Below are 27,084 nucleotides of genomic sequence, written 5' to 3' on the forward strand. Positions count from 1 at the left end.
TCTGCAAATGTGTTATTAATTTGGACAGCCTCGTGCATTTATAAGCAAGAACTTTGCCGCAGATAATACTTTGTGGCTGGGTCAGGCACTCTTTGCTTCGAGAAAATGAAATAAAGCCATAGTTCAGGAAACTATCCTAGTATTTCCTGCATTTCGTGTTTCCAGTATTGCTAGTGCTGTGACCCAAAATGTTTGGATCTAGTATTAGTATTAGCTGCTGTGAATCAATGACTGTCTTTTTTTGTGGAGGACGAATAACAAATTTGTCAATTTTCTTGGTCAGTCAGGAGAGGAAATGAACTACGGCAACATGATCGTTCTCCTAATTCTCCACTGCAAAAAAACACAAAAAAACCCCACAGAGCTTACTGAGGCCCCCTTGTGCTACTTCTGGCCTTACACCTCTCATTCAGTCCCTCAGCAACAGCAGTGAATGGGAGATTACCACAAATACATTTCTGTGAATTCCAATTTGCTCAAACATTAATAGAAAAACTCCACGATAGTGTTACTGCAACTTACAAAAATGTTAAACGTATTCTCCCACAGCCTGCATAACAAACACCTCGCATAAGAGCTGAATTCTGTTTTTTTTTTTTTTGTAATTAGATGATAAAGTAAAACTTTATAAACGTGCACACATTAAAAACATCTAAATATTAAAAACCTTTGAGGATGTAAGATGCTGATGACCATTAAGTGCATCACCATCATCAGTGTCTATTGATGCTCGCAAAATTAGAGATGATTTAAATAATTTAATAAATAATTTAATAAGGTGGCGCTGAAAAGTGTGAGTGTAATGATCACACACATCCGTCAAAAGTAAGCGTTTACACTGAAAAACAATGGAAGAGTTGAATGTTTTCCTCTAGACAGCATTATTGGAGGCTTCAGTTTTATTTTTGAAGACGTTGCCTCTCTTCCTCCTCAAGTTCACTATTTTTTCTGTCTGTTTCGTTTCCCTCAGGGCTGATCTCATGTTGAGGTTTATTCTCTCTTTCTGTAGAGTTCTGTTTGTTCTGGTGTTCTTGGTTTTGAAAGTTGTCGCTCTGTATATCGTGCTGTTCATCTTTTGGCACAGACCGGTCATCTATTTTCTGCTCATGATCAGGGTTCTTTCCTTGATCGTCTTGTAAAAGTTCACCAATCCCTGCATCTGGAGGATTATTGCTCTCCTTCATGTCTTGTTTTGACTCGCTGCTCTCATCTCCCTCTCCATTATTATCATCGTAATTTTCAGATTTCTCTCCAGTAGTTTCTTCCTTTCGTGGACTCTCTACATCGTCATCATTATGATCAGCTTTTGCTTCATTATTGTCTTTGTTGTTGTCAGGTTTCACACTCTTCTTCTCAGTATCAGCACTGTGCTCATTCTGACTGGACAATGCATCACTGTTGTTTTGTATCGTCTGTTTCTCTGATGCTGAATCTGTAGCAAAAGTGAACAAGAAAAATCATCCACTAATCCAACATACAGCTGGAGACTAAATATGAGCTGTTCTGTGAGTTTACAAATATTTCCCAAGTGTTGTTTATCAGAGAGAATTTATTCAACACATTTTAATAACTCATTTTCTAATATTTATTTCTCTTCATCATGATGACAGCACATAATATTAGACTAGATATTCCTCAAGACACTAGTGTTCAGCTTACAGTGACATTTAAACTGAAAACAATATGAATATTATTGATTACAGCAGTTTTTACATTAAATTATTTTCATCCAAACAAAAAAACAAGACTTTCTCCCCGAAAACTAATAAATAATAGGAAACATGCTCTGCTAAACAACACTTGGGGAATATTTGACAAAGAATAAAAGAGTGAATGATGGAACATGGAGAATATCTTAATTTCTGAATGCAGTGATTTGCTGCTAGATTTGTTTCCTGAGACAAACATCATTTTAATTACCTGTGTTTTCCACGTGGTTTTCCTCCTGTTTTGTCTTTTCATCTTCAGCTGTCTGATGGGCCATATTGTCTTTCTCCGGGTCCAGTTCTTTTTGTTCATTTGCATTTTGGTTGTTCTCCACTGTGTCTTGTGTTCCTCTAGTTTTTGTGTCCTCTTTGTTTTCTTCAGTCACAGCAGGCTGTAGACTCGAACGCTCTGAGATGTTCAAGATATGTCGATTAGTAAATCTGCATCCTTCTCCTCATTAAAGTAAGTTATTGCTTGTATAATTGAAGTCTGCTAGACACAGATGATCAGGTTTGCACATAAACAGCCAGTGTAGAGTTTTTTTTGTAGCATTAAAAAAATATGTTGAATATATTTAAACACAGTTGAAGACAGAATTATTCACCCCGTTACATTTAATTTCTTTTATATTTTCCCCAATTTAACAGAGAGATTATTATTGACAACACATTTAATAACTCATCTCTAATAGCTGATGTGTTTCCTCTTCATCATGATGACAGCACATAATATTAGACTAGATATTCTTCAAGACACTAGTGTTCAGCTTACAGTGACATGTAAAGGCTTCACTAGGGTAATCAGGGTAAAGTTAGGGTAATTAGGCAAGTCATTGTATAACAGTGGTTTGTTCTGGAGATAGTTGAAAAATCTATATTTCTTAAGGGAGTTTAGTTTTTACACTAAATTATTTTACATCTAAACTAAAAGAAATCGGACTCCCCCTGGCCCCCGCCAAATAAATAATAGGAAACACTATAAACATGCTCTGCTAAACATCATTTGGGGAATATTTGACAAAGAATAAAAGAGAGTGAATCATTTTGTCACAATTATCATATGTAAATAAATAAAAAATCTAATTCCTGAATGTGAACAGAACATGGAGAATATGTGTGTTTCAGATTGCAGGGATTTGCTGCTAGATTTAAGTCCAGAGACAAACATCATTTATTACCTGTGTTTTCCTCGTGGTTTTCCTCCAGTATTTTCTTTTCATCTTCAGCTTTCTGCGGGTCCAGTTCTTTTTGTTCATTTGCATTTTGTTTGTTCTCCATTGTGTCTCGTGTTCCTCTAGTTTTTGTGTCCTCTTTGACTTTCTTCATCTCATCAGACTGTGGACTCGAACCCTCTGAGATGTTCAAGATATGTCAGTTAGTAAATTTATGTGGGTTGGTTTAAGGAAAAATGTAACAACACAGTTTAAACCATACGTTTCCACTTTAAAAATATACTTTGAATGAAAGACAGCAGTTTTTCAGTGTCCGTGTCGTGCTTTATATGAATACAGACATCGTCAGCATTTCACCTGTGTGTGATTCCTTCGTCTCCTTATGGTCTTTCTCCTGTGTGTTTGCTCCTGTGGTCTGTTCATCCTCATTTGTGGCTGTGACTTCACCCTCATTCTGCTGCTGATCTGACGTTTCTCCACTTTCATTCCTCTTTTCTGGCTTCTTTTCCTCTTCGTGATTTTGACGGCACTGATCTGACTGCGCTGGAGATGTTTTTTGCCTGTTTAAATCTTGGTGTGTATTTTCAGGTAATTCTTTATTAAGACAGAACAAAATGTCATTTGTAAAGGTTAGTTATTGCTTACAGAGTACATATTATTCCTGAATTTGAGGTCGGCTTTAAACACTTGCTGTTTTTGCAGTGGAACATAAAAGGAGAAATTTCTGGAATACTGTTATCATATATTAATTAAGCCACATGCTGGTCAGCATTTCATTTTGTGTTTAAAAGATATCTAATAGGGTGACGCAGTGGCGAGCATGATCGCCTCACAGCAAGATTATCGCTGGTTCAAGCCTCAGCTGGGTCAGTTGGTGTTTCTGTGTGGAGTTTGCATGTTCTCCCCGTGTTTGGGTTCGCTACGGTTTCCCCCACAAGTCCAAAGACATGCGCTACAGGTGAATTGAGTAAACTAAATTTGTCCGTAGTGTATGTGTGTGTAAATGAGTGTGTGTGGATGTTTCCCAGTGATAGGTTGCAGCTGGAAGGGCATCTGCTGTAAAAAAAAACCTATGCTGGATAAGTTGCCAGTTCATTCCGCTGTGGCGACCCCGGATTAATAAAGGGACTAAGTTGAACGAAAAATTTACAAATGAAGATATTTAATAGATTTTTTAAACAGACTAAAACAAGCCAGTGTCAGTGAAAATTGGATAGACGTCTACTAGACGTCTAATAATAATAATAATAGTCTCTGGAAATCTAATCGACATCTACTAATAAATGTCTAATAGATGTCTAAAACAGACTAGTCATCAACACACAGAGTCGGTGTAATCTGTGTGTATTTGATTATGTTTACACATTTATTAGACTTCTTTTAAACACAAAGTTGCTTGGTGGGATTAATCTATTCATGGCACTTTGTCATCTATAACCGTTCATCACTTTGATTTCTAAAAAAGAATGTTGCAGTAGCATAAATATACCAGGAAATTGGGGAAACAGCCTTGGTGCAAATATTACAGCCGTTGAAAAAAACAAAAACAGAGAGAATTAATAACAAAAATGCAGAATCAAGTGTTGTATCCTCAGACAAACATACTGTACCTGTGTTTGGTTGCCCATTTTCCTCTTTGTTTTTCTCTTTGTTTTTCTCTCCTGGTAGTTTGTAATTTTTTTCAGCTTGTGAATGAGTGTGTATGGTTGTTTCCCAGGGCTGGGTTACGGCTGGAAGGGCATCTGCTGCGTAAAACATATGCTGGATAAGTTATTGGTTCTTTCCACTGTGGCGACCCCCGATAAAGGGACTCAGCTGAAGGAAAATGAATGAATGAATCTGATATAGCCAAGAGAAGACATTTCCTATGCCTGCCGTTTAGTTAATCTCTCTCGCATGCGTAGCACTGTTGTAAAGCTTGACAGACCCAGAAATAAATCAAAATAACCCAAACTTTTGATGTAAATAAGAAAGTCATTTACACCCAAGATGCCTTCAGTGTGGGTAAATAATGGGATTATTTATATTTTGAGTTGAACAAACCCTTTAAAGCTCTTTTAGTGTAAATATAACAGCAAAATAAAACAAAACTGATTTTGTGTGTGTTTGAATCAAGTTTTGTTTTCTTCAGAAAAGCATATTTTACCTGTGTTTTGTTGCTCCTTTTTCTTCTCCTTTTCCTTTCCTGCTACTTTGTCATTTTTCTCATTATTCTTAGCATTATCAGTCTTTTGTTCTTCCGGTTTCTCTCTTTGTCCATCCTTCACTTTATCTTGGTCTTCTAGGGGTTTTCGGTTCAGAGTTACATTAGGTTGACTGCTGGCATTTCCTACTGCTACAAATGTATGCGGACTGTTCACATAATTGCACTGCTCTCCCTCATTTCCACTGGGATTCAGAAGTTTTTCTTCCTCATTTACACCTGGACTGTCTGATCTGTTCTCCTCATCCGGCCTTTCATTTTGAGACAAAAGTGATGTTTGACTGAGAGCTGAAACAAAGCAAATCACTTAAAAACAGACTCAGAGTCAATCTCTGAACACAGCAAAAATGCTTTTCATACTCAGAGTTTTTGTCTTCTATTTAGTCCAAATATCTAAACATGTTTAAATCAAGAAGCATTTTTTAGACAAGCACAGCACATTGTCTTGTTTTCACAAGTAATGTCAAAATTAAGTGAGTTTTTTAAATTGCAACAAGCTATATAATCTGCCAATGGTGTAAGCAAAGTATTGTTACGTCAAAAGGAAAAACTAGAATATTTAGATTACCCCATTGGCAGATTATTTTGGTTGTTTGTCAATAATTTATTTAAATTATTAAGCCTGACTTTTACAAAATATTTTTAATGTTTCTTAAAGTTAAATATAGAGGGCGAAGCAGTGGCGCAGTAGGTAGTGCTGTCGCCTCACAGCAAGAAGGTCGCTGGTTCGAGCCTCAGCTCAGTGGGTGTTTCTGTGTGGAGTTTGCATGTTCTCCCTGCGTTTGTGTGGGTTTCCTCCGGGTGCTCCGGTTTCCCCCACAGTCCAAACACATGTGGTACAGGTGAATTGGGTAGGCTAAATTGACCGTAGTGTATGAGTGTGTGTGTGTGAATGTGTGTGTGGATGTTTCCCAGAGATGGGTTGCAGCTGGAAGGGCATCCGCTGCGTATAAACTTGCTGGATGAGTTGGCGGTTCATTCCGCTGTGGCGACCCCGGATTAATAAAGGGACTAAGCCGACAAGAAAATGAATGAATGAATAAAAATTAAATATATTGTGTTCACTGGCAAACAGCTGTTGTTTTTTACCCAGACATTTAAAAAAAGCATATTTAGAGTAGTAAACACAACACTGTGATATTTTTATCATACCGTCAGAATCTCAAACTGCCCATGCTAATCAACATCTCACTGCTTTGTTAATTATGTCTCTTTTTAAAGCTGCTGTCACACTGCACTTTTCTCTCCATAGACTTCCGTTCATATGCACGTAAATGTGTCAGACCAGAAACACAAGCTCGTGCTTCAAGTTTTGCAGATCACTGGAAAGTTCAAGCTTGGTGAACTCTGACCTTTGAAATCGCATGACTTGATTGCATGAGACCAATTGAAGATCAAAACATGACCTCTCTGGACAGGAGCAATCACTTAATTTTTTTTTATGTCTAATCATCTTGTTTAATCCCCACCTCTTTTTGCAGCACCGTACAGCAAAATTTTGCAAGCTCAAACTCGAGTGTCGGCAGCATAAACTGCACTGAATGTTCAGAGGGAAATATATCAATGATTTCAATGCAGATATTTACAAAATATTATAATTATGAATATACACAAAGCTTGAGCTTACCATTCTCAGGGTCCATTTTCTCCTGTTCAGACTCCTTTGCTTCTCGTTTGCACACATGCAAGAAAATGATGTTAATCTTTGTAATAAAATCTTTCTCAGACATGAGTGTGAATTAAAGGGTGATTTGTTGTTTTTGTTTCTTGGCACTTACACTTTTTCTTCATGTAGATGATTATCGCCAGTATTATGAGGAAAATGAAAAGTATTACTATTAAGACTGGAATAATCACTTCAAGCCTCGCTGCTGCTCCTGCACAATCAATGAAACACAGCGTCAGTATCAGAGACTACACTGAACAAACTGAAACTGCTGTCTTTCATTTAAACTCCATTATTATATTGGGTTAGGTGAAAAATGATGGTTTCTGATTATAACCTGTTTTATTCAGTTTGCCATAAATAAAAAACGCTAGACTTTAAAACATTAGTTTCTCTTTAAGTGATATTTTAGTGTAAACAGCAGTCTTCATGTCATGGTTATGTGCTTTCAGTTTTTATGCATCTCTAAAATGAGATTACACTACCTTAATATCCATACTGAAAGCACCAGCAGATAGTTTTAGATAATAAAAAGACTGTCAATAGCATTACTAACTAACATTATATGTATTTATTATAGTTTAGTGCAGTACAACTTAACCTGGATTTAGATTTTTAAGTCAAACTAGAGCAATTCAATTAACTGATCGTCTATAAAAATCAACATTTTAACTCCTTGTTAAAATTGTATGTTTTTTTCTTTCTTTCTTTGAGCAGAATAAATATTTTAATTAGTATTAAATTACATTTTTAATCTACATTTTTAGGTCAAAACTTTAGTTTTGGAGTAATTTATAAATTTAGCTGTAAAAAATTACGGTAATATTTTAGGTTGGTCCAAAAATTATACTTTGATCTAAAGGCTAAATAAGATTTCTACTTTAAACTAAAATATATATTTAGTGTCTCTATACTAAACAATATTCTGATTTTGAGTAAATTGTTTAATTAATTATTTAATCATAATAAATATTTTTGATTTTTGATTAATGGGCATAACAGTGGCGCAGTGGGTAGCACGATCGCCTCACAGCAGAAAAATTGCTGGTTTGAGTCCCGGCTGAATCAGTGAGCATTTCTGTGTGGAGTTTGCATGTTCTCCTCATGTTGGCGTGGGTTTCCTCCGGGTTCCCCGGTTTTCCCTAAAGTCCAAACACATGCGCTATAGGGGAACTGGGGAAGCTAAATCAGCCGTAGTGTATGAGTGTGAATACAAGTGTGAATGGGGTTTCCCAGTGATGTGGCATCCACTTGATTAAACATATGCTGGATAAGTTTTCGGTTCATTCTGCTGTGGCAACCCCTGATGACTAAAGGGACTAAGCCGAAAACAAAATGAATGAATGAATTAGACTAATTTAGTTTTATAGTTTGAACCAAAGTTAAATTATACAGTATTTTTAGTTGGTTCAAAGTGTAATATTTGTCAGTGTTTATCAGAGTATTCAAATACATTGTGTTAAATGATTAACTAGTCGACTTCTGAACAGACATATTGTCAGGATTCTGACCCTCTGGTCTTGTCAATTCCTGCTTGTTCGGTGGTAGAGTCCAGACACTAGTCCTGTCTTGTCTTGTATGTTGTGCTCGGCTCAAGTATTCTCGGCTTGAGCACTTATTATCTATCATTGTACGTCATTTGTATAAGCGCCATCTTGCATCTAATCCTTGCAGATCACTTACAGATCTGTCACTGAACTGGACTACAAATAACATCATGCACTTCACACACACACCAGTTTCTGATTCCCTCTGATTACAAAAACACACACACAGCTGCAAACTCCTGGTAAATTACCTGGACTTTATATTCACCTCACACACACGTTGCTGAGTCTTGTTTTGCCTAGTGAACATTGCATTACATTGTTTTTTCCTGTTTGTCTTGTTGTTTGATCCGTGTCTTGTTAACGTTTTGATAGTTTGCCGCCTGATCATTATCCTGTATTTTGACTTTGTGTTTTGGATTATCTTTATGCTACTGTTTGCTCCTGCTATTGAGTTCTCTTTAAATAAACTGCATGTGCATTTTTGCATTGCCTTTTGGACTTACAGACTGCTGACGTACCTCATAGAAGCATGATATGGTTTGGTTAATTCTACTTCATTTGCATACTAATAATGTTGCAGAATTTGATGGTATCAAAAATGGTATCGAATATTGAGATTTTTCAATGCATCTTATCGAAGTTGTAAATTCCAGTATCGTGACAACACTACTGCACACCGTGATAAAAGCTTCAGCAATTAATCGCATCAGGAACATTTAATAAGCCGACCTGTGACGCAGTGCTGCAGATTGAAGTCTGTTGTTTTGCTGCTGACTTCATTCTTCACAGTGCAGGAGTAGACGGAGTCGCTGTTTTTCTGCTGCTCGCTGATGGTCAGTTTTACTCCCGGATGATCGATCACATTCGGCCCGCTCCACTTATACTGCAGCTGAGTCTTGTAGTCCACTGAACACAACAGCTCTTGAAGATTTGAGGTCTTGTTCACTGCACAGGTCACTCGAGGATCTGGAAGAACATCTGAAACACAAAAGCAGACAGGATATGAGGATGTAAAAACTCTCTGATATCAAAGACAGACACATACACTCAAATCCAGACATTGTAATTTAAAGGAGACCTGTTATTGCCCATTTTACAAGATGTAAATACAAAAGATGTAAGATGTAATGCCAAACTGTGGTGTTTTGGTGACTGTCGCTTTAAATTCAAATGAGATTGTGCTCTTTTCAGAAGTGGGCGGAGCTACAGCAACATGTAAAACAGCAGTGTGTGTGTGTGTGTGTGTGTGTGCTTCAGTGTGTGTGTGTGCTTGATGCTTCTGTCAGTCTATGTTGCTCCTTCATCTAAAACTCCACATCTATAATCCTCTTAGTCTATGCTGACATCATCTTCAGCAGCTCAAACACTCTAATGGCGAATGGACAGACGGCTGCTGCTCACTCAGGCCTGCTGCTTATGCTAAAGAGATGGAAAGACGGGCTTTAGTGGGCGGGGCTTTTCCTCTCTGTTGACATGTACAAAGGGAGAATGTCAATCACAGTGTTTCTGCATCAAGTCTGATTATAATAAACACAATTCATTCATGTTGACCATTAGAGGCTGGAGATATTCACACACTGCTGACACACACACACACACACACACACACACACTACTGGGTTTATAAAAGTGAGTTCTGCATAATAGTTCCCCTTTAGTATCTAGTCTTCTGCTGTCTGTCGATGAGCTGCGTCTGTAACTCACCCAGAACAGTTAAAGTATGTCTGGAGCTCTGGACTTTCCCGTTGATCGTGATGTCAGACTGGTATTGTCCGCTGTCTTGACTGGTCAGTTTCTTTATTGTGAGCTGTCCTGTTTCGAAATCAATCACCACCCGGTCTTTGAATGATCCGAATTCCTCCGTCTCCCTGTTGTCATACTCCACAACCTTATCTCCATTGTGTTTCCACAGGATTTCTACAGGCTTTCCACGAATGCTGGGAGTAAACGTGATCCGGCCTCCCATTTCTGCATAGTCCTCACAAAAAACAAAATCTACAGGAGAAGAGGAAGATTAGGTTTGTTAAAGTACTTCTGACACTCACAACAGCAACAGCAACATGTACGGGTCACAATTCACACCAAAATCTGAAAACATATAAAAGGTTTTATGTTTATGTTTGCATCATGCAGTTGAAGACTAAATAATACAGTTTTAACAACATGTTTTCAAATGTTTTTATCCCAGAGAAAGTCTTATTACTTGTAGATTTGCCAGAATAATATAAGCCTCCCTTTTCCGAATGACTTAATTAATAATTAACCAAGTAAAACCATTAAATGACACTTTAAGCTGAATACTAGTATCTTTATATATCTAGTCAGATATTATGTGCTGTCATTACAGAAAAGGCAAAATAGTTATTAAAATGTTTAATGTCTAAAAATTCTTCATGGATGGGTTGCAGCTATCTGCTGCGTAAAAATTTGCTGGATAAGTTAGCGGTTCATTCCGCTGTGGCGACCCCTGATTAATAAAGGGACTAAGCTGAAAAAAGAATGAATGAATGAATATTTAAAAATGTTGAAAATCTTAAACAGCAATTGGGAAATATTTAAAACATTATATAAATGTCACATCATGGCGAGTAATTTTGTCTTTAGCTCTACATATTTTGCTTATTTTTCATTTTTACAAATGCTTCAACATTTTCAAGACATCCCCAAAGTGTTGTAATGTCATTAATTGCTGTTAGACTCATTAATGTAGTATTTACAAAATGACAGTGTCATAATACTGTAATGCATTATTAATGTTTAAATCAAACTGGTGACACTTTACAATAAAGTATATTAGTTGACATTAGTTATCTAACATTAATTAATGAGGAAACATTTGTTGCAGAATGTGTTAACTAATGTTTAATTAGTAAACATGCAATGTTCATTGTCATTTCTTGTCAGTAAACAGACAAAAATATTTACCATCAAATATTTGTTGCTTCTGAAATAAACATTAAGATTAAAATGATTTTTTTTCTCCTCAAACTAGCCATTTCTCTACATGTTTCATTAACATAATAGGTTGATTAATTATTATTAGCTCAAAACAAACTTGACTTCAAACTAAAAATCACAAATTGGTGGAAACGCACATGAAAAATACTATAGTAAATCTAGCAGTAGATACATTAGTATAATATAGTTCTAGTAAAATATTATAGTAGTACATACTATAATATTTTAAACCCTGTTATCTACAGTTGCCATAGCAACACCACAACTATAATAATATAAACAAATGAGCCAGTACTGTAGTATTAGGGAAACTATACACCAGTTTACTGTAGTAAAAACTAAAGTATACAGTATTTATTACAGTTTATCAGTTCAGTATAGTTATTACGTGCCCCATTCAATAACAAAAGTTGTAAAAACCATGTAGCTACAGGATAATACACATTAGTATTTGCAATAACTTGCTGTAGTAACGTTAACTTATATGGGTCGAGTTGTGTGTATCTGTACAAAGGACCGTGCAGTACAAAGTTCAGTTTAAAAAAAGATCACTGAAACAGTTTGTTACTCGACTTTTTTGAATATATAATTCATCTCTATTTCTATATTTTAGATTGTCAAATTAACTCTGAATTTGACTTAAGAGTATTTATTGACCGAAACTTGTCCGTGTATCGACCTGAATAATGTTTTTCCCCTCACAGATCACTGCACCTGTAGGAGTGATTAGCCTAGCATGTCTCTGCCTGTTTTACGAGTTTCTCCAGCCATGTTTAAAAAGAAAATACAAGCGCTCACCTTGAAAACAGAAGCAGGTAAAGAACAGCAAAACCCGCACCACAAACTCCATTTCAGCTCCTGGCTGTTAGTTAGTTTCTCCTCTAACCGCGTGTTATTTAATGTCGGTGTGAAGTGTAAAACTCATCTGCTGCTTAAATCTCGACAAAGAAAACAAAAAAAGAGAATAAATGATAAAGTTGTTTTGTTTTAAAGTCGCGAATACCGAAAGTGAAAAAAACAGCAGTATCAGGTGACTTTTGAGGATGGGCGGAGTCCCAAACACACCTTACACGTAAAGCAGAACAGCAGCCTCTTTCATTGTGAACACAATTTTATTTATTTACTTGTTTGTTTGTTTGTTTGTTTATTAATCTAATCCTTTTATATGTATATTTTATTAACATTATAATTAATAATTTCTGTCATTTATTTACTTTTGTCTATGTTTCTGTCTCTCTGAATGTAATCACCCTTGCTATGTATTGTTTAGCCGTCCCAAGACTCTAAGCTCTTTATTTGATTATTGTTATTCTCTTCATTTTATATTCAGTGATGGAATACTAACCCCAACCCTAACCCACCTAATATAAAGTGGAACCATATTAAGTATAAAACATCAATTCAAATCAATTAAAAACTTAATTATTGTCATTTATTGCAAAGGTTGGCCTACATACCTACATTTATATACATTCAAACATATATATGCCAAAAAGAAACTGAATGAATGAATGAATGTCCATGACAGGTTTTGCTTTATTTAGCTGTACAAATGACCGCAGTAATGTTCAGTCAAAAAAGATTGTTTATAAATGTTTATTTATTTGTTTGTTTATTTGGCAGGGCCAGTGTACATTAAATGGCATTGCTGCATATTCAGCAGAAATAGCCAAAAGACAGATGTTAAAATTGTCACTCGACTATTTTGAATAACGTCTCTAAATTTATCTTAGATTATTAATTGAGCGAACTTGTCCGTGTGTCGGCCAGAATGATTCTATTTCCCCTCACAGACCTGTGGGCGTGATTAGCCTAGCATATCTCTGACTGTTTAGTTTCTCCGGTCCATGTTTAAGAAGAAAATATTAGCGCTTACCTTGAAAACAGAGGCAGGTAATGTACAGCAAAACCCGCACCACAAACTCCATTTCAGCTCCTGACAGTTTATTTTCTTACTACCCGATGTGGGCGCTCGCTATAATGCCGGTGTGAGGATGTAACCGCTGCATAAATCTCGACAGAGAACAGAGAATGAATGAAACGGTTGTGTTGAACGCGCAGTATCACAACCTTTAAGGATGAGTTTTATTTGGTGGACAGTGCTTTTTTATTTCATATATGTTTATTGTATTATGAACACGCTGTAGGCTACTCATACAGTGAAGAGATGTCCGCATGAAGCAGAAGCGGCGGCCGCTGTTGTCATCGTGACGCAATTCACCGAGAAGGAAACTTTAAAGGAACATTTGCCCCGAACACATCATATCAGTAACATTAAATATCTTGTACACTGTAAAGCATCTGCAGTTCCATATAGACTCATTAAAAGCTGTCGGATTCCCATTAAAATACATTAATGTGGTTCAAATGTTGTACAAAGATATTAATAGCTGGGTCTGTCTGCAGAAACGTGCATTTCTCTGTCTTTAAAGCATTATTAAACTATGTTTACAATTATATTTGAATGTGTAACAATATGACATGTGAAAAGCTACACCATTTTAAATCATCAGACGGACAATAATCGTGTCTTAGTGTTAAATTCCCAAACACTTATACAGCAGGTCCCCACAGCCATGATCGGTGTCTTATTTTGAGGTCAACAACAGATTTTTCTACCATCCAAAGCACTATAATGTATTCATAACAATCAAATATGATGTAAATGACATTATAAAAGAAAGATAATACCAAATAAATATAACAGAATATGGTGCTACAACAAAGTCTGTTCTTGAAAATAAAAATGACTCTGGTGACATAACTTGACTTCATCTTCCTATTTAATGGAGATCTATGAAGATAAGCCCATTGTAATTCAATTTTTCTCATCGTTATACACTTAATTAAAATGAGCTGAAACAACATAATTCTTGAGGTTTCATTAGGATAACTTATTTATTTAAAAATTTGTTAAAAGTGTTCGGTTAACTTAATCGATTTGTGTTTGGACAACATGAATGAATTGTGTGGAACCCTGCTGCTTTTACAGTGCATGAAACCTTTAGTTGGCATCACTGGTGAGACCTCCTTTATTGTTAGGGATTAGTAAAGCACTATAATATAAATGGATTAATCTGTTTAATTTAGAGAGTATATCATGATGGTCAGCATGTGTTGGATAACTTTCTATACCTCGCTCTGTAAAATGCATCTTCTTCATGAAAATTGTCTCTGGTGTTTATAGTGTTTTCCCTCATCACATTAAAAAACGTGTTGAGATGTGTAATAATTTAAAAGACAATCACTTTACATCCACTGAATTCTCTCAATATTTATCATTTAAATGATTGCATCAATACTTTCTCCACCAGATGGCAGGGTTGTGCTGAATTATGATGTGTAGTACTTACGTCATTGGGAAGCTGAAAGTTTTAGACAGGTAATTTGATGTAAATAAACTACTCATAATATGCATTGTCAAAAGTTGATCCCACTGTTTATTAACAAGCCTTAATTACTATGTACTTACATTTTAATCATTTTGGTACAATGAACTAATCTTGTAATTACATCTGTTGTTCTGCATTTATAATTACACTGTTGAACATCTCTTACACTTTAACCCAGCCTTAAGTTAAACATACACACACCATCAACCCTGTCCATGTCTTACCTAAACTTATTTTTACTAAGTACAGTAGTTTAGACCACTGAATATGAACTGGAACCAAAATAAAGATCTAACAATTGTAATAATCTATTACAAAGGTTAGCCAGAAATTAAATACACTCATTTATATATATATATATATATATATATATATATATATATATATATATATATATATATATATATATATATATATATATATATATATATATTTACAACATGAATGAATTGTGTGGAACCTGTTTTTTTACAGTGCATGTTCACCCATATGCTGAATTACTGTTTGGATATATAAATTATAATAAAATACTGTAGTAATATTGAAGTTTTCTACAACTAAACACTCTCAGAAATAAAGGTAAGAGTCAGTTCAGCTGACATTCAAGTGGTCCTAAAAGTTTGATGATTTTCTTTCTCCTGTTAAAAACAAAGATATGCTATATTCTAAAGAATGTTTATTTCAAAAACACCGTTGTATTTACCATGGTGTTTTTTTCATGTCAGTATGTCATATTTACAGGACACAAAACACATTAGCAGTATCATTTTTGTGCAATATATATATATATATATATATATATATATATATATATATATATATATATATATATATATATATATATATATATATATATATATATTCTCTAAGAGATTTCCAAACAAACTGAATTTCTATATTGTAGTCTGTTTTTATTTGTTTTTGTTTTGATTTTGTTGTTGTTGTTGTTGTAGTATTAAATCATGTCTGGTGAATAGTGTAACGCTTCCTCCACACACACTCTCAGATGTTCGATCACTCTCACACACACACAGGAAATTAAAGCACAGTAGACTCGTTTGTTTTAAAACAAAGCGTTCTGAAACTCCAGTGAAGATGCTGGCAGTAATTCTCCTTTTACATTTAATCTGCATTTTCTCCAATGGTAAGATGAACTTTAATCATGAAAGTATCTGTAAATCTCATACTAAAACCTTTCTGGGAGTTTTGCCTTTAGAAATGTAATGTGTGGAGTTCTTGCTTTGTATCTAAAAACATCTAAAAATTCTTAAAACAAAAAGCATTTTCCAGATGATCAAAACAATATAGTGTTGTTCTGAGAAATAATGAGTCAAAATGAAGTGAGTTTCTCCTTAAAACAAGCAGAATAATGTAGTTTTTTTTCTTTTGACGTGAGGTTATTTCACTCACCGCATTGTCAGATTATTCTGCTTGTTTTAAGGAAAACTCTCTTCATTTTGACTCATTTTTTCTCAAAACTAGTCAATGTTTTGTGCTTGTCTTGAAAATAAGATATTTGAAAATTAAATTAATGAAAATTAAGGAGAAAATGTATTTAATTGATCAGTCCCCAACATGTCAACATGTGTTTTTGTCATTGAGGTTGTTGTTGTTTTACACAGTTTTTAAAGTAATTGTATTACTTGCCATTATAAATCCTTTAAATGTAAAGAATGTGTTTCAGATCAGAGCTGCATTTCTGTGTAAAGCCACTGTCCTTGAAAAATCCTTAAAAATATCTGTAATTTGACAGTTTTTCTGTATTTTGTGATTCTTGTTTTTTATTTCTGCTGTTGAACTGCATTATGAGATCTTGATCTTTCTTCCAGCAGTTTTTAACCTGTGTAAGTTTGTGAAGTGTGTGTTCTGCACATGTGTAATAGTGTGCTATATCGTGTGTGTTGGTGTTGTATATTACACTACAGAAACCCTGTAATAAACTGCAGCACATTTACTCTTATTTTACGTTCCTCTAGATAGTATTACTTATATAATTTAAGCCACAAAAATATCAATGAAAGGCACTATTCAGGAATTTTCATCATCAGAAGTGGACAGAAAAGAGATCAACATCCCATAATGCACTTCACCACCACTAATAAACACTAAACACAGAAGAAAGTTCATTAGCTGATGTGTTTACAGTATACAGAGTTGAATCAGTCTGTATTAAAAGGTTGTGTTTGCTGTATATGCAGCACACAGATGTGCATTCTCACTTTATTATTTGTAATGTTTCTGCTTTTATACCGCTTTATTTCTTTAATTTTGTTTTACAGATAAAGTTTGTTTGTAACCCTCACACTGTGAAAAGTGATTAGTTACTTTACTTAAAGTGAGTAAAGCGGTTATAAACTGCACTTGTTAAGTTGACCTAAGTTTTGCAAATAATTCATTTACTTTTATTTACAGATTTTTTAAAAGTAAAGTTAACTAATCGCTATAGCTTCTACAGTACATTCATCTGATTTATCAGCTTTTTTATTCTTAATAAATTTGCAACAATTTCAAAAACTCTTCTTCCACATTGTCATTATGGGAGATTGTGTGTAGAATGTTGAGGAAATCAATCAATTTGATCAGTTTTGGAATAAGGCAATACTTTATCTCAATCAATACTTTCTGCATGCACTGTATATGTATGTACAGTTGAAGTCAGAATTATTCGCCCCCCTGATTTTTGTTTTCTTTTTAAATATTTCCCAAATGATGTTGAACAGATTGAGGAAATGTTCACAGTGTGTCTGATAATATTTGTTCTTCTGGAGAAAGTCTTATTTGTTTTATTTCGGCTAGAATAAAAGCAGTTTCTAATTTTTTAAGCATCATTTTAAGGTCAATATTATTAGCACCTTTAAGCTATATATTTTCTCGATAGTCCATCAAAACATCGCTATACAATAACTTGCCTAATTACCCTAACCTGCCTAGTTACCCTAATTACCCTAGTGAAGCCTTTACATGTCACTTTGAGCTGTATAGAAGAGTCTTGAAGAATATCTAGTCTAATATTATTTACTGTCATCATGACAAAGAGGAAATTAATCAGTTATTAGAGATGAGTTATTAAAATTATTATGATTAGAAATGTGTTGAAGAAATCTGCTCTCCGTTAAACAGAAATTGGGGAAAATTTTAACAGGGGGTGAATAATTCACACCTCAGCTGTATGTATATGTATATACACCACTTTGTCTTTCCCTCTGAGTCTGGTTGTCAGTTGTTCTTTACGTTCTCCTATGGCATCTGTGTGTTGTCTGTGTGTTTGCTTTAGTTTTGTTAGTAAGTTGTTTATGCTGTGTTTGGATCTTCACCTTATTTTTGTGTTCCTGCACAATATACTGCAGCGTAACAACAGGTGAGAAAACACCCTGAAAATTCTGGGTTGTATTAACACAACATTTAGGCCAATTATGGACAGACCTGTTGAGAAATAGTTTTGTTAAATTAAAATAACTCTTTTTACCCAGCGGTTGGGTTTATTTTTATTTTTATTACCCAGCATTGAGTTACAACAACCCAGCATTCTTTATGATATAGCATATCTAGTTTTGTGTTCAACAGGAGAAACTCATCAAACTTTTTCGATGCACTTGAATATCAGCTGAACTGACCCTTGAATAATCATGCTTTAATACGGCTTTATTTCACAGCTGAATCTCCCTGTGTATACAAAAAAGTGGGTGAAAACGTTGTGATTGAGCTGATGATTGATCAGTTAAATCCAGGCGACCACCTGATCTGGAAGAAAAGCCAAATGAAAGTGTTTGAGAAAAAAAACTCAGCTGTGAAGACGAAGAACGAAGGGTTCGACATCGACCACTCAGGGTCTCTGATCATAGAGAATATACAGACTGACAAATCTGGAACATACAAGGCTGAAGTCTTTAATAGTGATGGAAAATCAAAAACAAAGATGGAAATACAGCTTTGTGTACAAGGTAAGCTCTGATATGTGATATTGAATGTTTAATGTAATAAAATTCTGATGATGCGCTGCAAACAAAATGAGTGTGTCCTGTTTCTGTCCAAATATCTAAAGATGATTAAATCAAGAAGCAGACGAGTAGAACTTATAGTTATTTTTTCAGAAATATCAAGTGAAAATGTGTAGTTTTTACTTTGAAGTAATATTATTTAGCTTGTTTAAAGGAAAAATGTACTTCATTTTCACTTATTATTGCTGAAGAATAAACTATATTTTGTGCTCGTCTAGAAAATGCTTCTTGATTTAATAATCTTTAGATATTTAGACTAGAAACAAGACAATGGCGGCCTTAAGATTGACCCGAAGGCCAAGTGTTGTGCCCTAAACGTGTTCAGCCTTCATGGAAATATGAAATGGAAAACCCATTCATTTTGTCTGATGTTCAGATCATTTTAGATGATTTTAAATTTGTCACCATTACTAGGTCTTAAGGTCTTTTTAAAATAAGTTTTTTTTTGTTTTGTTAAAACTATGTACAGATTATTTTCACCCGTATAGGTCAACAGGAGTTAATATTCTAATGGGTGTGTGTGTGTGTGTGTGTGTGTGTGTGTGTGTGTGTGTGTGTGTGTGTGTGTGTGTGTGTGTGTGTGTGTGTGTGTACGTGTTTTTGTGACATATCAGGACACAAATCTGTATAATGACATGGGTATGACACAGGTATTACAAAAAGGAGGTGAAATATGAGGACACTGGTGACGTCCTCATTTCTCAAAATGCTTATAAATCCTACAGGATGAGTTTAATCAGAGAGTAAAGCTGCACACAGTCTCCTGTGATGGTAGGGTTTAGGGGTGGGGTGGGGTGAGGGCAATACAATATACGGTTTGGGCTGCATAAAATGAATGGAAACCTATGTAATGTCCCCACTTTTCACAAAAACAAACATGTGTGTGTGTGTTTCAGAGCCAGTGTCTGAGCCTTCCATCACAGTCCAGTGTGGGGATGAAGGTGTGCATCTGTCCTGCATTTTCCTGTCCGGCACAGAGGCGTCTGTGTCCTGGATGAAGAATGGACAGAAAACTGATAAAACAGCTGCAGTTTTACACATCAGCTGGTCTGAGCTGGAACTCGGGGACTCTTACTCCTGCACCGTCAGCAACAGGATAAGCCTAAAGTCTGCTAAAGACGTCCAGCCGGCGTGCTCCAGCACAGGTCAGTATATTCAATTCAGAAGCTTATTTTCTATTGCGCTTCCCACAATAATTATCAGTCCTATTAAAAATTTTGCCCTACCTTTTCTCTTATAATAAGTTATTAGATTTGCCATTTGGTTCATAATGAATAGGAAAGGAACGATGACATTTGATGCCAGGCACCAGAAGAGTAATTCAATATTCAATGCACAAAAGTCAATATTATTCGCCTTGCCTTGAATTTCCTTTTCCAGTATTTCCCAAATGATATTTAACAGATTCAGGAAATGTTCACAGTGTTTCCTCTAATATTTGTTCTTCTGGAGAAAGCCTTATTTGTTTTATTTCAGCTAGAATAAAAGCAGTGTTTAATAGTGTTAAAGTCATGTTAAGCTCAATATTATTCACCCCTTCAGCAATATTAGTGTTGGATTGTCTCCAGAACAAACCACTGTTATACAATGACTTGCCTAATTACCCTAACTTTACCCTAATTACCCTAGTGAAGCCTTTACATGTCACTTTCAGCTGAACACTAGTGTCTTGAAGAATATCTAGACTAATATGATGTGCTGTCATCATGGAGAAGAGCAAACACATCAGCTATTAGAGATGAGTTATGAACACTGTTATGATTATAAATGTGTTGGAAAAACTCAACTTCAACCGAGTATAAAAATACATTCAGTATGACAAAACTAGTCTTAAGTGCAGTTAAAATGGTAGATTTTTCTTTTATGCCAAAAATCATTAGGATACACTGCGAAAATGTGCTTTTCTGGATCAAGTTTTGTGTCTTGTTTCTAGTCCAAATATCTCAAAACTCTTAAATCAAGAAGCTTTTTCTAGACAAGTAAAAGTATAGTGCTGTTTTCAGAAATATTGAGTCAAAATGAAGAGAGTTTCTCCTTAAAACAAGCAGAATAATCTGCCATTGTGGTGAGTGAAATAAGATTATTTCAAAGTAAAAACTACATTATTTTGCTCACTGCATTAGCACATTATTTGGCTTGTTTAAAAAAAGAAAACATTATGAAAGACGACCTTTATGACTGGTTTTGTAGTCACATATATTTTAACTCTTTAATAATTATAATTAAATAACTATTTATTTCCATTTTAAAATGGCCTAAATGCAGAAAACACAACAAACGCAGATGGAGACAGAAAGAAAGACGAGGACGGAGGCGGCAAAGGAGAAAACAATAATGATGGTAAATGTCTTTTTTCATACTGTCACATACTGTAATTAATCATATCTCGCATTATAGATCTGCCATTGATATTCATCTTATCTCTCTAAAAATACTAGGTTGTTGTAGCTCAAATTTGAGTCAAATAAAGACAAACTCTTTGTTTAAACGATCTGATTTAGATTTATTTCCTGGTTCTGAGTTGCGACTGGAGAGGCATCCAGTGCTGGAATAGTTGGTGGTTCATTCCGCTGTGGTGACCCTTGATGAATAAGGGACTAGGCCGAAGGAAAATGAATGAGATTTAAATGACACTTTTTAACTTATTACCAGTTGGGTTTAATATAGCTCTTGATTTATTTAAGTAGCTCCTTGGTCCTGTGAGACGGGATGTCCACACATGTAGAGGAGTCACAATAAAGCTCAGCATGACTTATTATTACTCATTATTACATCATACAGTACTGTACGTCATTGATGTGTTTGCTCTGTTTTGAAGCTGTTTTCTGTGTTGTTTTAGATGGGCAGAGTTTTCTCTTTGGTCTGGATTTGTGGATGGTGGTGTTGGTGGCAGTGGCCGGCGGAGTCTTCCTCATACTCTTCATCATCTGTGTCGTCTGTATTTGCTGCCGCAGGAGAAACAAGAGCAAGGCTGAAGGTACACGGACACAGAGACACAGATTCTCCCATTCTGGGCTTTATTTTAAGGACTAGGTCTAAAGGGTGGGATTTTAAGGGTGGGAAAAACAGTCTGCACACCAAGTGCATGATCTAAAGCTTATTCTTTTAATGAGTTATAGGTGTGTTTTGGGCATAACAACCATTAAACCAATCAGAATCTAAATTCAGTTCTAGTTTCCTGTAAACGAATGAGTGAACAATAACAATGAAGTGTTATATTCAAACACACTTCCTATACTAAACCCCAACAAATCTAAATCAAATCTAGCAAACCTAAACTAAAAATGCTGAAGCAATTGTAAATATGCACATAATAAACACTACTACTCATAATAACTCTAAAATGGCCATAAATAAACTGACTAAAGCAGAGCCAGATTCCTCTACCGCCCCCTGAGGTGAAGATGAGGTAGTGTTTTTATATTTATGTAGACAATTTATTTTTATTTTTTTACAACTTAATCTTTTATTTTTCATCTTTAAATATATTTGTGTACTGCTTTACATCCCTGTGTGTATGATAAGCAATGAGTGCACAGTTTGGACCAGCATTTGCACAAAACACTCTTTAAATATCAATATAATGTTAAAAATCTGGAATCCTAGAGTTAAAAAGACAAAAGACAAAACATTGAGAAAATCCCCTATAACGTTGTTTGTTAAAGTTATCTAGCAATGCATATTACTATTCAAAAATTAAGTTTGAACATATTTGCAGTAAGAAATGTATGTCTTCACGGACCATGATCTTCACATAATATTCCAATGATTTTTGTCATAAAAGGAAAATCAATAATTCTTGCACAAATCTACCTGTGTGAATGAAAGGTGCAGTCTGTAGGACTGGGTCACTGGGACTCAGGATCACAAATTCCAAATAAAGTCTGCATATTCTGAAATATAATCTACATAGTTAATTCAGATGTCATTTTCACATGCTTCTTCTGCATGTGTTGTTCAGAGGAGAAGGAGTTTCGCCTGGCACCACTGATGCCGGATAACTCCAGCCAGCCGGAAGAGCAGCAGTACATGCAGCAGAGCGAATCTCTCAGGCCTTCAAAAAGCCAGCGGCCGCTGCCACCTTTACCCAATGCTTGAGCTCCAGAGTTAGCGGACACCTAGCAGCAGAAGAACAGACTGAACACACAGAGACTCTGATGATAACAACAACGATGATAACAACAACAAACAATTACAACAACAACACTGACGATAACAACAATGATAACAACAACTACAAAAGAAAAAGAGCAATGACAACAACAAAACAACACTGTAAACAACAGCAACAACAATAACACCATCACCGACACCTACATCAAAACACCACCAACAACAATGACACCAACATATAAACAACACCAACCCCAAAACAACAGCAACAACAACACCAACATATAAACAACACCAACATCAAAGCAATAACACCAACATATAAACAACACCAACATCAAAGCAATAACACCATCACCAACAACACCAACCTCAAAACAACAACAACATATTAACAACACCAACATCTAAACAATAACACCAACACCAAAACACCACCAACAATAACACCAACATATAAACAACACCAACATCTAAACAATAACACCATCACCAACAACACCAACCCCAAAACAACAACACCACCAACATATAAACAACACCAACCCCAAAACAACAGCAACAACAACACCAACATATAAACAACACCAACATCAAAGCAATAACACCATCACCAACACCAAAACACCACCAACAATAACACCAACATATTAACAACACCAACATCTAAGCAATAACACCATCACCAACCCCAAAACAACAGCAACAACAACACCAACATATAAACAACACCAACATCAAAGCAATAACACCATCACCAACCCCAAAACAACAGCAACAACAACACCAACATATAAACAACACCAACATCAAAGCAATAACACCAACATATAAACAACACCAACATCAAAGCAATAACACCATCACCAACCCCAAAACAACAGCAACAACAACACCAACATATAAACAACACCAACATCAAAGCAATAACACCAACATATAAACAACACCAACATCAAAGCAATAACACCATCACCAACAACACCAACCTCAAAACAACAACAACATATTAACAACACCAACATCTAAACAATAACACCAACACCAAAACACCACCAACAATAACACCAACATATAAACAACACCAACATCTAAACAATAACACCATCACCAACAACACCAACCCCAAAACAACAACACCACCAACATATAAACAACACCAACCCCAAAACAACAGCAACAACAACACCAACATATTAACAACACCAACATCTAAACAATAACACCAACACCAAAACACCACCAACAATAACACCAACATATAAACAACACCAACATCAAAACAATAACACCAACACCTACATCAAAACACCACCAACAATAACACCAACATATTAACAACACCAACATCAAAACAATAACACCAACACCAACCCCAAAACAACAACAACACCAACATATTAACAACACCAACATCTAAACAATAACACCATCACCAACCCCAAAACAACAGCAACAACAACACCAACATCAAAACAATAAAACCAACACCAACCTCAAAACAACAACAACACCAACATATTAACAACACCAACATCAAAACAATAACACCAACCCCAAAACAACAACAACACCAACATATTAACAACACCAACATCAAAACAATAACACCAACACCAAAACACCACCAACAATAACACCAACATATTAACAACACCAACATCAAAACAATAACACCAACACCAACCCCAAAACAACAACAACACCAACATATTAACAACACCAACATCAAAACAATAACACCAACACCAAAACACCACCAACAATAACACCAACATATTAACAACACCAACATCAAAACAATAACACCAACACCAACCCCAAAACAACAACAACACCAACATATTAACAACACCAACCCCAAAACAACAGCAACAACAACACCAACATATAAACAACACCAACATCAAAGCAATAACACCATCACCAACACCAAAACACCACCAACAATAACACCAACATATTAACAACACCAACATCAAAACAATAACACCAACACCAAAACACCACTAACAATAACACCAACATATTAACAACACCAACATCAAAACAATAACACCAACACCAACCCCAAAACAACAACAACACCAACATCTAAACAATAACACCAACACCTACATCAAAACACCACCAACAATAATAACACCAACCCCAAAACAACAAAACCAACATATAAACAACACCTACATCAAAACAATAACACCATCATCAACAACAAAACACCAACATCAATACAACAACAAAGCCACCACCAACAACAAAACAACTACACCAAAAACACCACCACCAACAAAAACAACAATACAAAACAACAACACTGACACTGACAACAACAGTGATATTAACAACAAAGACAACAACACCAGAGGGGTATTACACAAAACAAGATCAGCGATTAAGCTGGAATTTTCAAGCTATCCTGGGACCTGTACCATATGGCTATATATATATATATATCAGAAAGAAAAAGTGGTAACTATCAACTAGTGTTTATTACCCGTCTATTATTCAGATATTGACTGTTTATTAGTACTGTATAAAGCACATATTCTGCATGCTCTTATTCTACATCTCTAATACCTAAACACAACTACTGCCTTAATCACTGTTAATAAACACATAATTCGGAGGCAAACCCTAAATAAAATGTGAGTAATAAACCTAAATGTAAAAGATTAAAGAGTAGACAGATGAGGATGAAATAGTTAAACTAAACAGATATAATATATTCACAATATTGATTAAGTGTTTGCAATAAATCATGATAAATTTCCTAACATTATTGTCCATTTAAGTCAAAGTGAGCAACAGGTAATGTGTTCATATGTTTCACCTCTTCATATGTTTCCAAAGTCTCAGGAATGGGAGTTCCCAGATTATTTTTCAAGCTTTGCGATAAGATTAAACACTGTGATCCTTTAAACAGTATATTGACATGTGCTGGATACTCATTACTGCTAATCCTTTGCTGTTTACTTCCATTAAACACTGTGCTGTTATATTTTGTGTTGTATGTGTTTTATAAAATGATATAATGTTTGTTTGTGTGTTTTTTGTGGCATCTATTGTACAGCAAATTCAGCTTTTACATGTCAGTATTCCACTGAATCTAGGTCATTTCCGTTGTGAATGTGCAAATCTACGTGAAGTTTTGTTATTGTGTTCAGCGAGACCACCTTTGTGCAGCGCAGCAGACTTTTCCTGTCTTAACGTTGAACTGTGGTTACGAGATCTGCTTTAGTAGACAGTATTGTACAGATGTCTCACACACTGATCTGCAGTCCAATACACTCATGAATACACTAGTCATGTACACTATAGAAGTCTGATATTAATTTAAGGTGATGTAGTTGCATATGTTCCTTAGTAGACACAATGAATTATGCACATTACATGTAATTAACCCCAACCCGCATTCTGACCCCTACCATATAGTATATACAAGCAATGACATGATATTACTCAGTAGTTATAAAGGTTTTTTACACTGTAACCACATCATCTTAAAATAATGCAAAATAATGCATGTTTGATTTTAAATATTTTATATATGGAGTTATATGGAAGTATTCGCCCTCATGTCAATTATTTTTTCAATGTTTTACAGAACAATCTTCACATAATCTCCTATTTTTTCTTCTAGAGAAAGTCTTATTTCTTTTACTTTGGCTAGAGTAAAAGCATATGTATTTTTAAAACTGTAAAAACTGCTGTGGTCAATATTATTAGCGCTTCTCTGGGGAATGATTTGGGAATGATTCGTCCTTCTCCGAGAGATTTCATCGACACACTTCTAAACATAAAAGATTCAATAACTCATGCTGCAACCTGCTCAGAATTATAACATAAGAGAGACAATGCTAACCAGCGTGAAGACAAATGATTTATTAACAGAAAACATAATTAACAGAGGATATTTAAAGCAACCAAACTCAGTATAAGGCAGCAAAAAGGTCGCTGCTTTGCTTGTTCTCCCCGTGTTGGTGTGGGTTTCCTCCAGGTGCTCAGGTTTCCCCCACAGTCCAAACACATGCGCTATAGGGGAATTGGGTATTGTGAGTGAACGATCCGCTACATAAAACATTTGTTTTAACATAAGTTGGCGGTTCATTCCACTGTGGTGGCCCCAGATTATTCTTATAGGTTTTACATTACGAGATTAGTCAGAAATTTGATAATTTGTCTTAACTGATGAGCAATGCGACATTCAGTCTTTCTTGACTCACTGCCACTGTTTAAATACCAGTCAAACCCTGAGGTTTCCCACATGTGGTGTGTGAGTGTGTTTTCACAGTTGGTCTGAATGTGTGAATTATGTGGGTTTTC

General features: G+C 35.3%; 2 protein-coding genes across 12 annotated transcripts; one reads left to right on the plus strand and one right to left on the minus strand.

Moving 5' to 3' along the window:
• Positions 1–745: 745 nt before the first annotated feature.
• On the minus strand, positions 746–13,459 carry si:dkey-11f4.16. 7 transcript variants are annotated; one of them, XM_073912202.1, is made up of 12 exons: positions 13,132–13,459; positions 12,054–12,193; positions 10,002–10,292; positions 9,027–9,275; positions 6,860–6,958; positions 6,709–6,747; positions 5,025–5,369; positions 4,489–4,620; positions 3,236–3,472; positions 2,885–3,058; positions 1,921–2,115; positions 746–1,432 (listed from the first exon to the last, which is right to left on the minus strand). In XM_073912202.1, exons 2-12 carry the CDS (start codon positions 12,103–12,105, stop codon positions 900–902), a joined length of 2,346 nt encoding a protein of 781 aa, XP_073768303.1. In that variant the 5' UTR covers positions 12,106–12,193; positions 13,132–13,459; the 3' UTR covers positions 746–899. The 7 variants fall into 7 exon arrangements, with proteins under 7 accessions (XP_073768303.1, XP_073768302.1, XP_021334478.1 ...); NM_001430868.1 differs by having other exon boundaries at positions 882–1,432; positions 4,489–4,623; positions 13,132–13,422; XM_073912201.1 differs by lacking the exon at positions 12,054–12,193.
• Positions 10,210–25,754, plus strand: si:dkey-11f4.20. Of its 5 annotated transcripts, none has more exons than XM_073912383.1 (8): positions 10,210–10,315; positions 11,960–12,070; positions 14,570–14,637; positions 18,301–18,588; positions 19,542–19,790; positions 20,911–20,985; positions 21,485–21,622; positions 22,607–25,754. In XM_073912383.1, exons 4-8 carry the CDS (start codon positions 18,354–18,356, stop codon positions 22,741–22,743), a joined length of 834 nt encoding a protein of 277 aa, XP_073768484.1. In that variant the 5' UTR covers positions 10,210–10,315; positions 11,960–12,070; positions 14,570–14,637; positions 18,301–18,353; the 3' UTR covers positions 22,744–25,754. The 5 variants fall into 5 exon arrangements, with proteins under 5 accessions (XP_073768484.1, XP_021334481.1, XP_073768483.1 ...); XM_073912382.1 differs by lacking the exon at positions 10,210–10,315 and adding an exon at positions 11,517–11,814; XM_021478806.3 differs by lacking the exon at positions 14,570–14,637.
• Positions 25,755–27,084: the final 1,330 nt, after the last annotated feature.

The sequence above is a fragment of the Danio rerio genome, chromosome 9 (assembly GCF_049306965.1).
Source record: "Danio rerio strain Tuebingen ecotype United States chromosome 9, GRCz12tu, whole genome shotgun sequence".
In the NCBI taxonomy this organism is placed as follows: domain Eukaryota; kingdom Metazoa; phylum Chordata; class Actinopteri; order Cypriniformes; family Danionidae; genus Danio; species Danio rerio.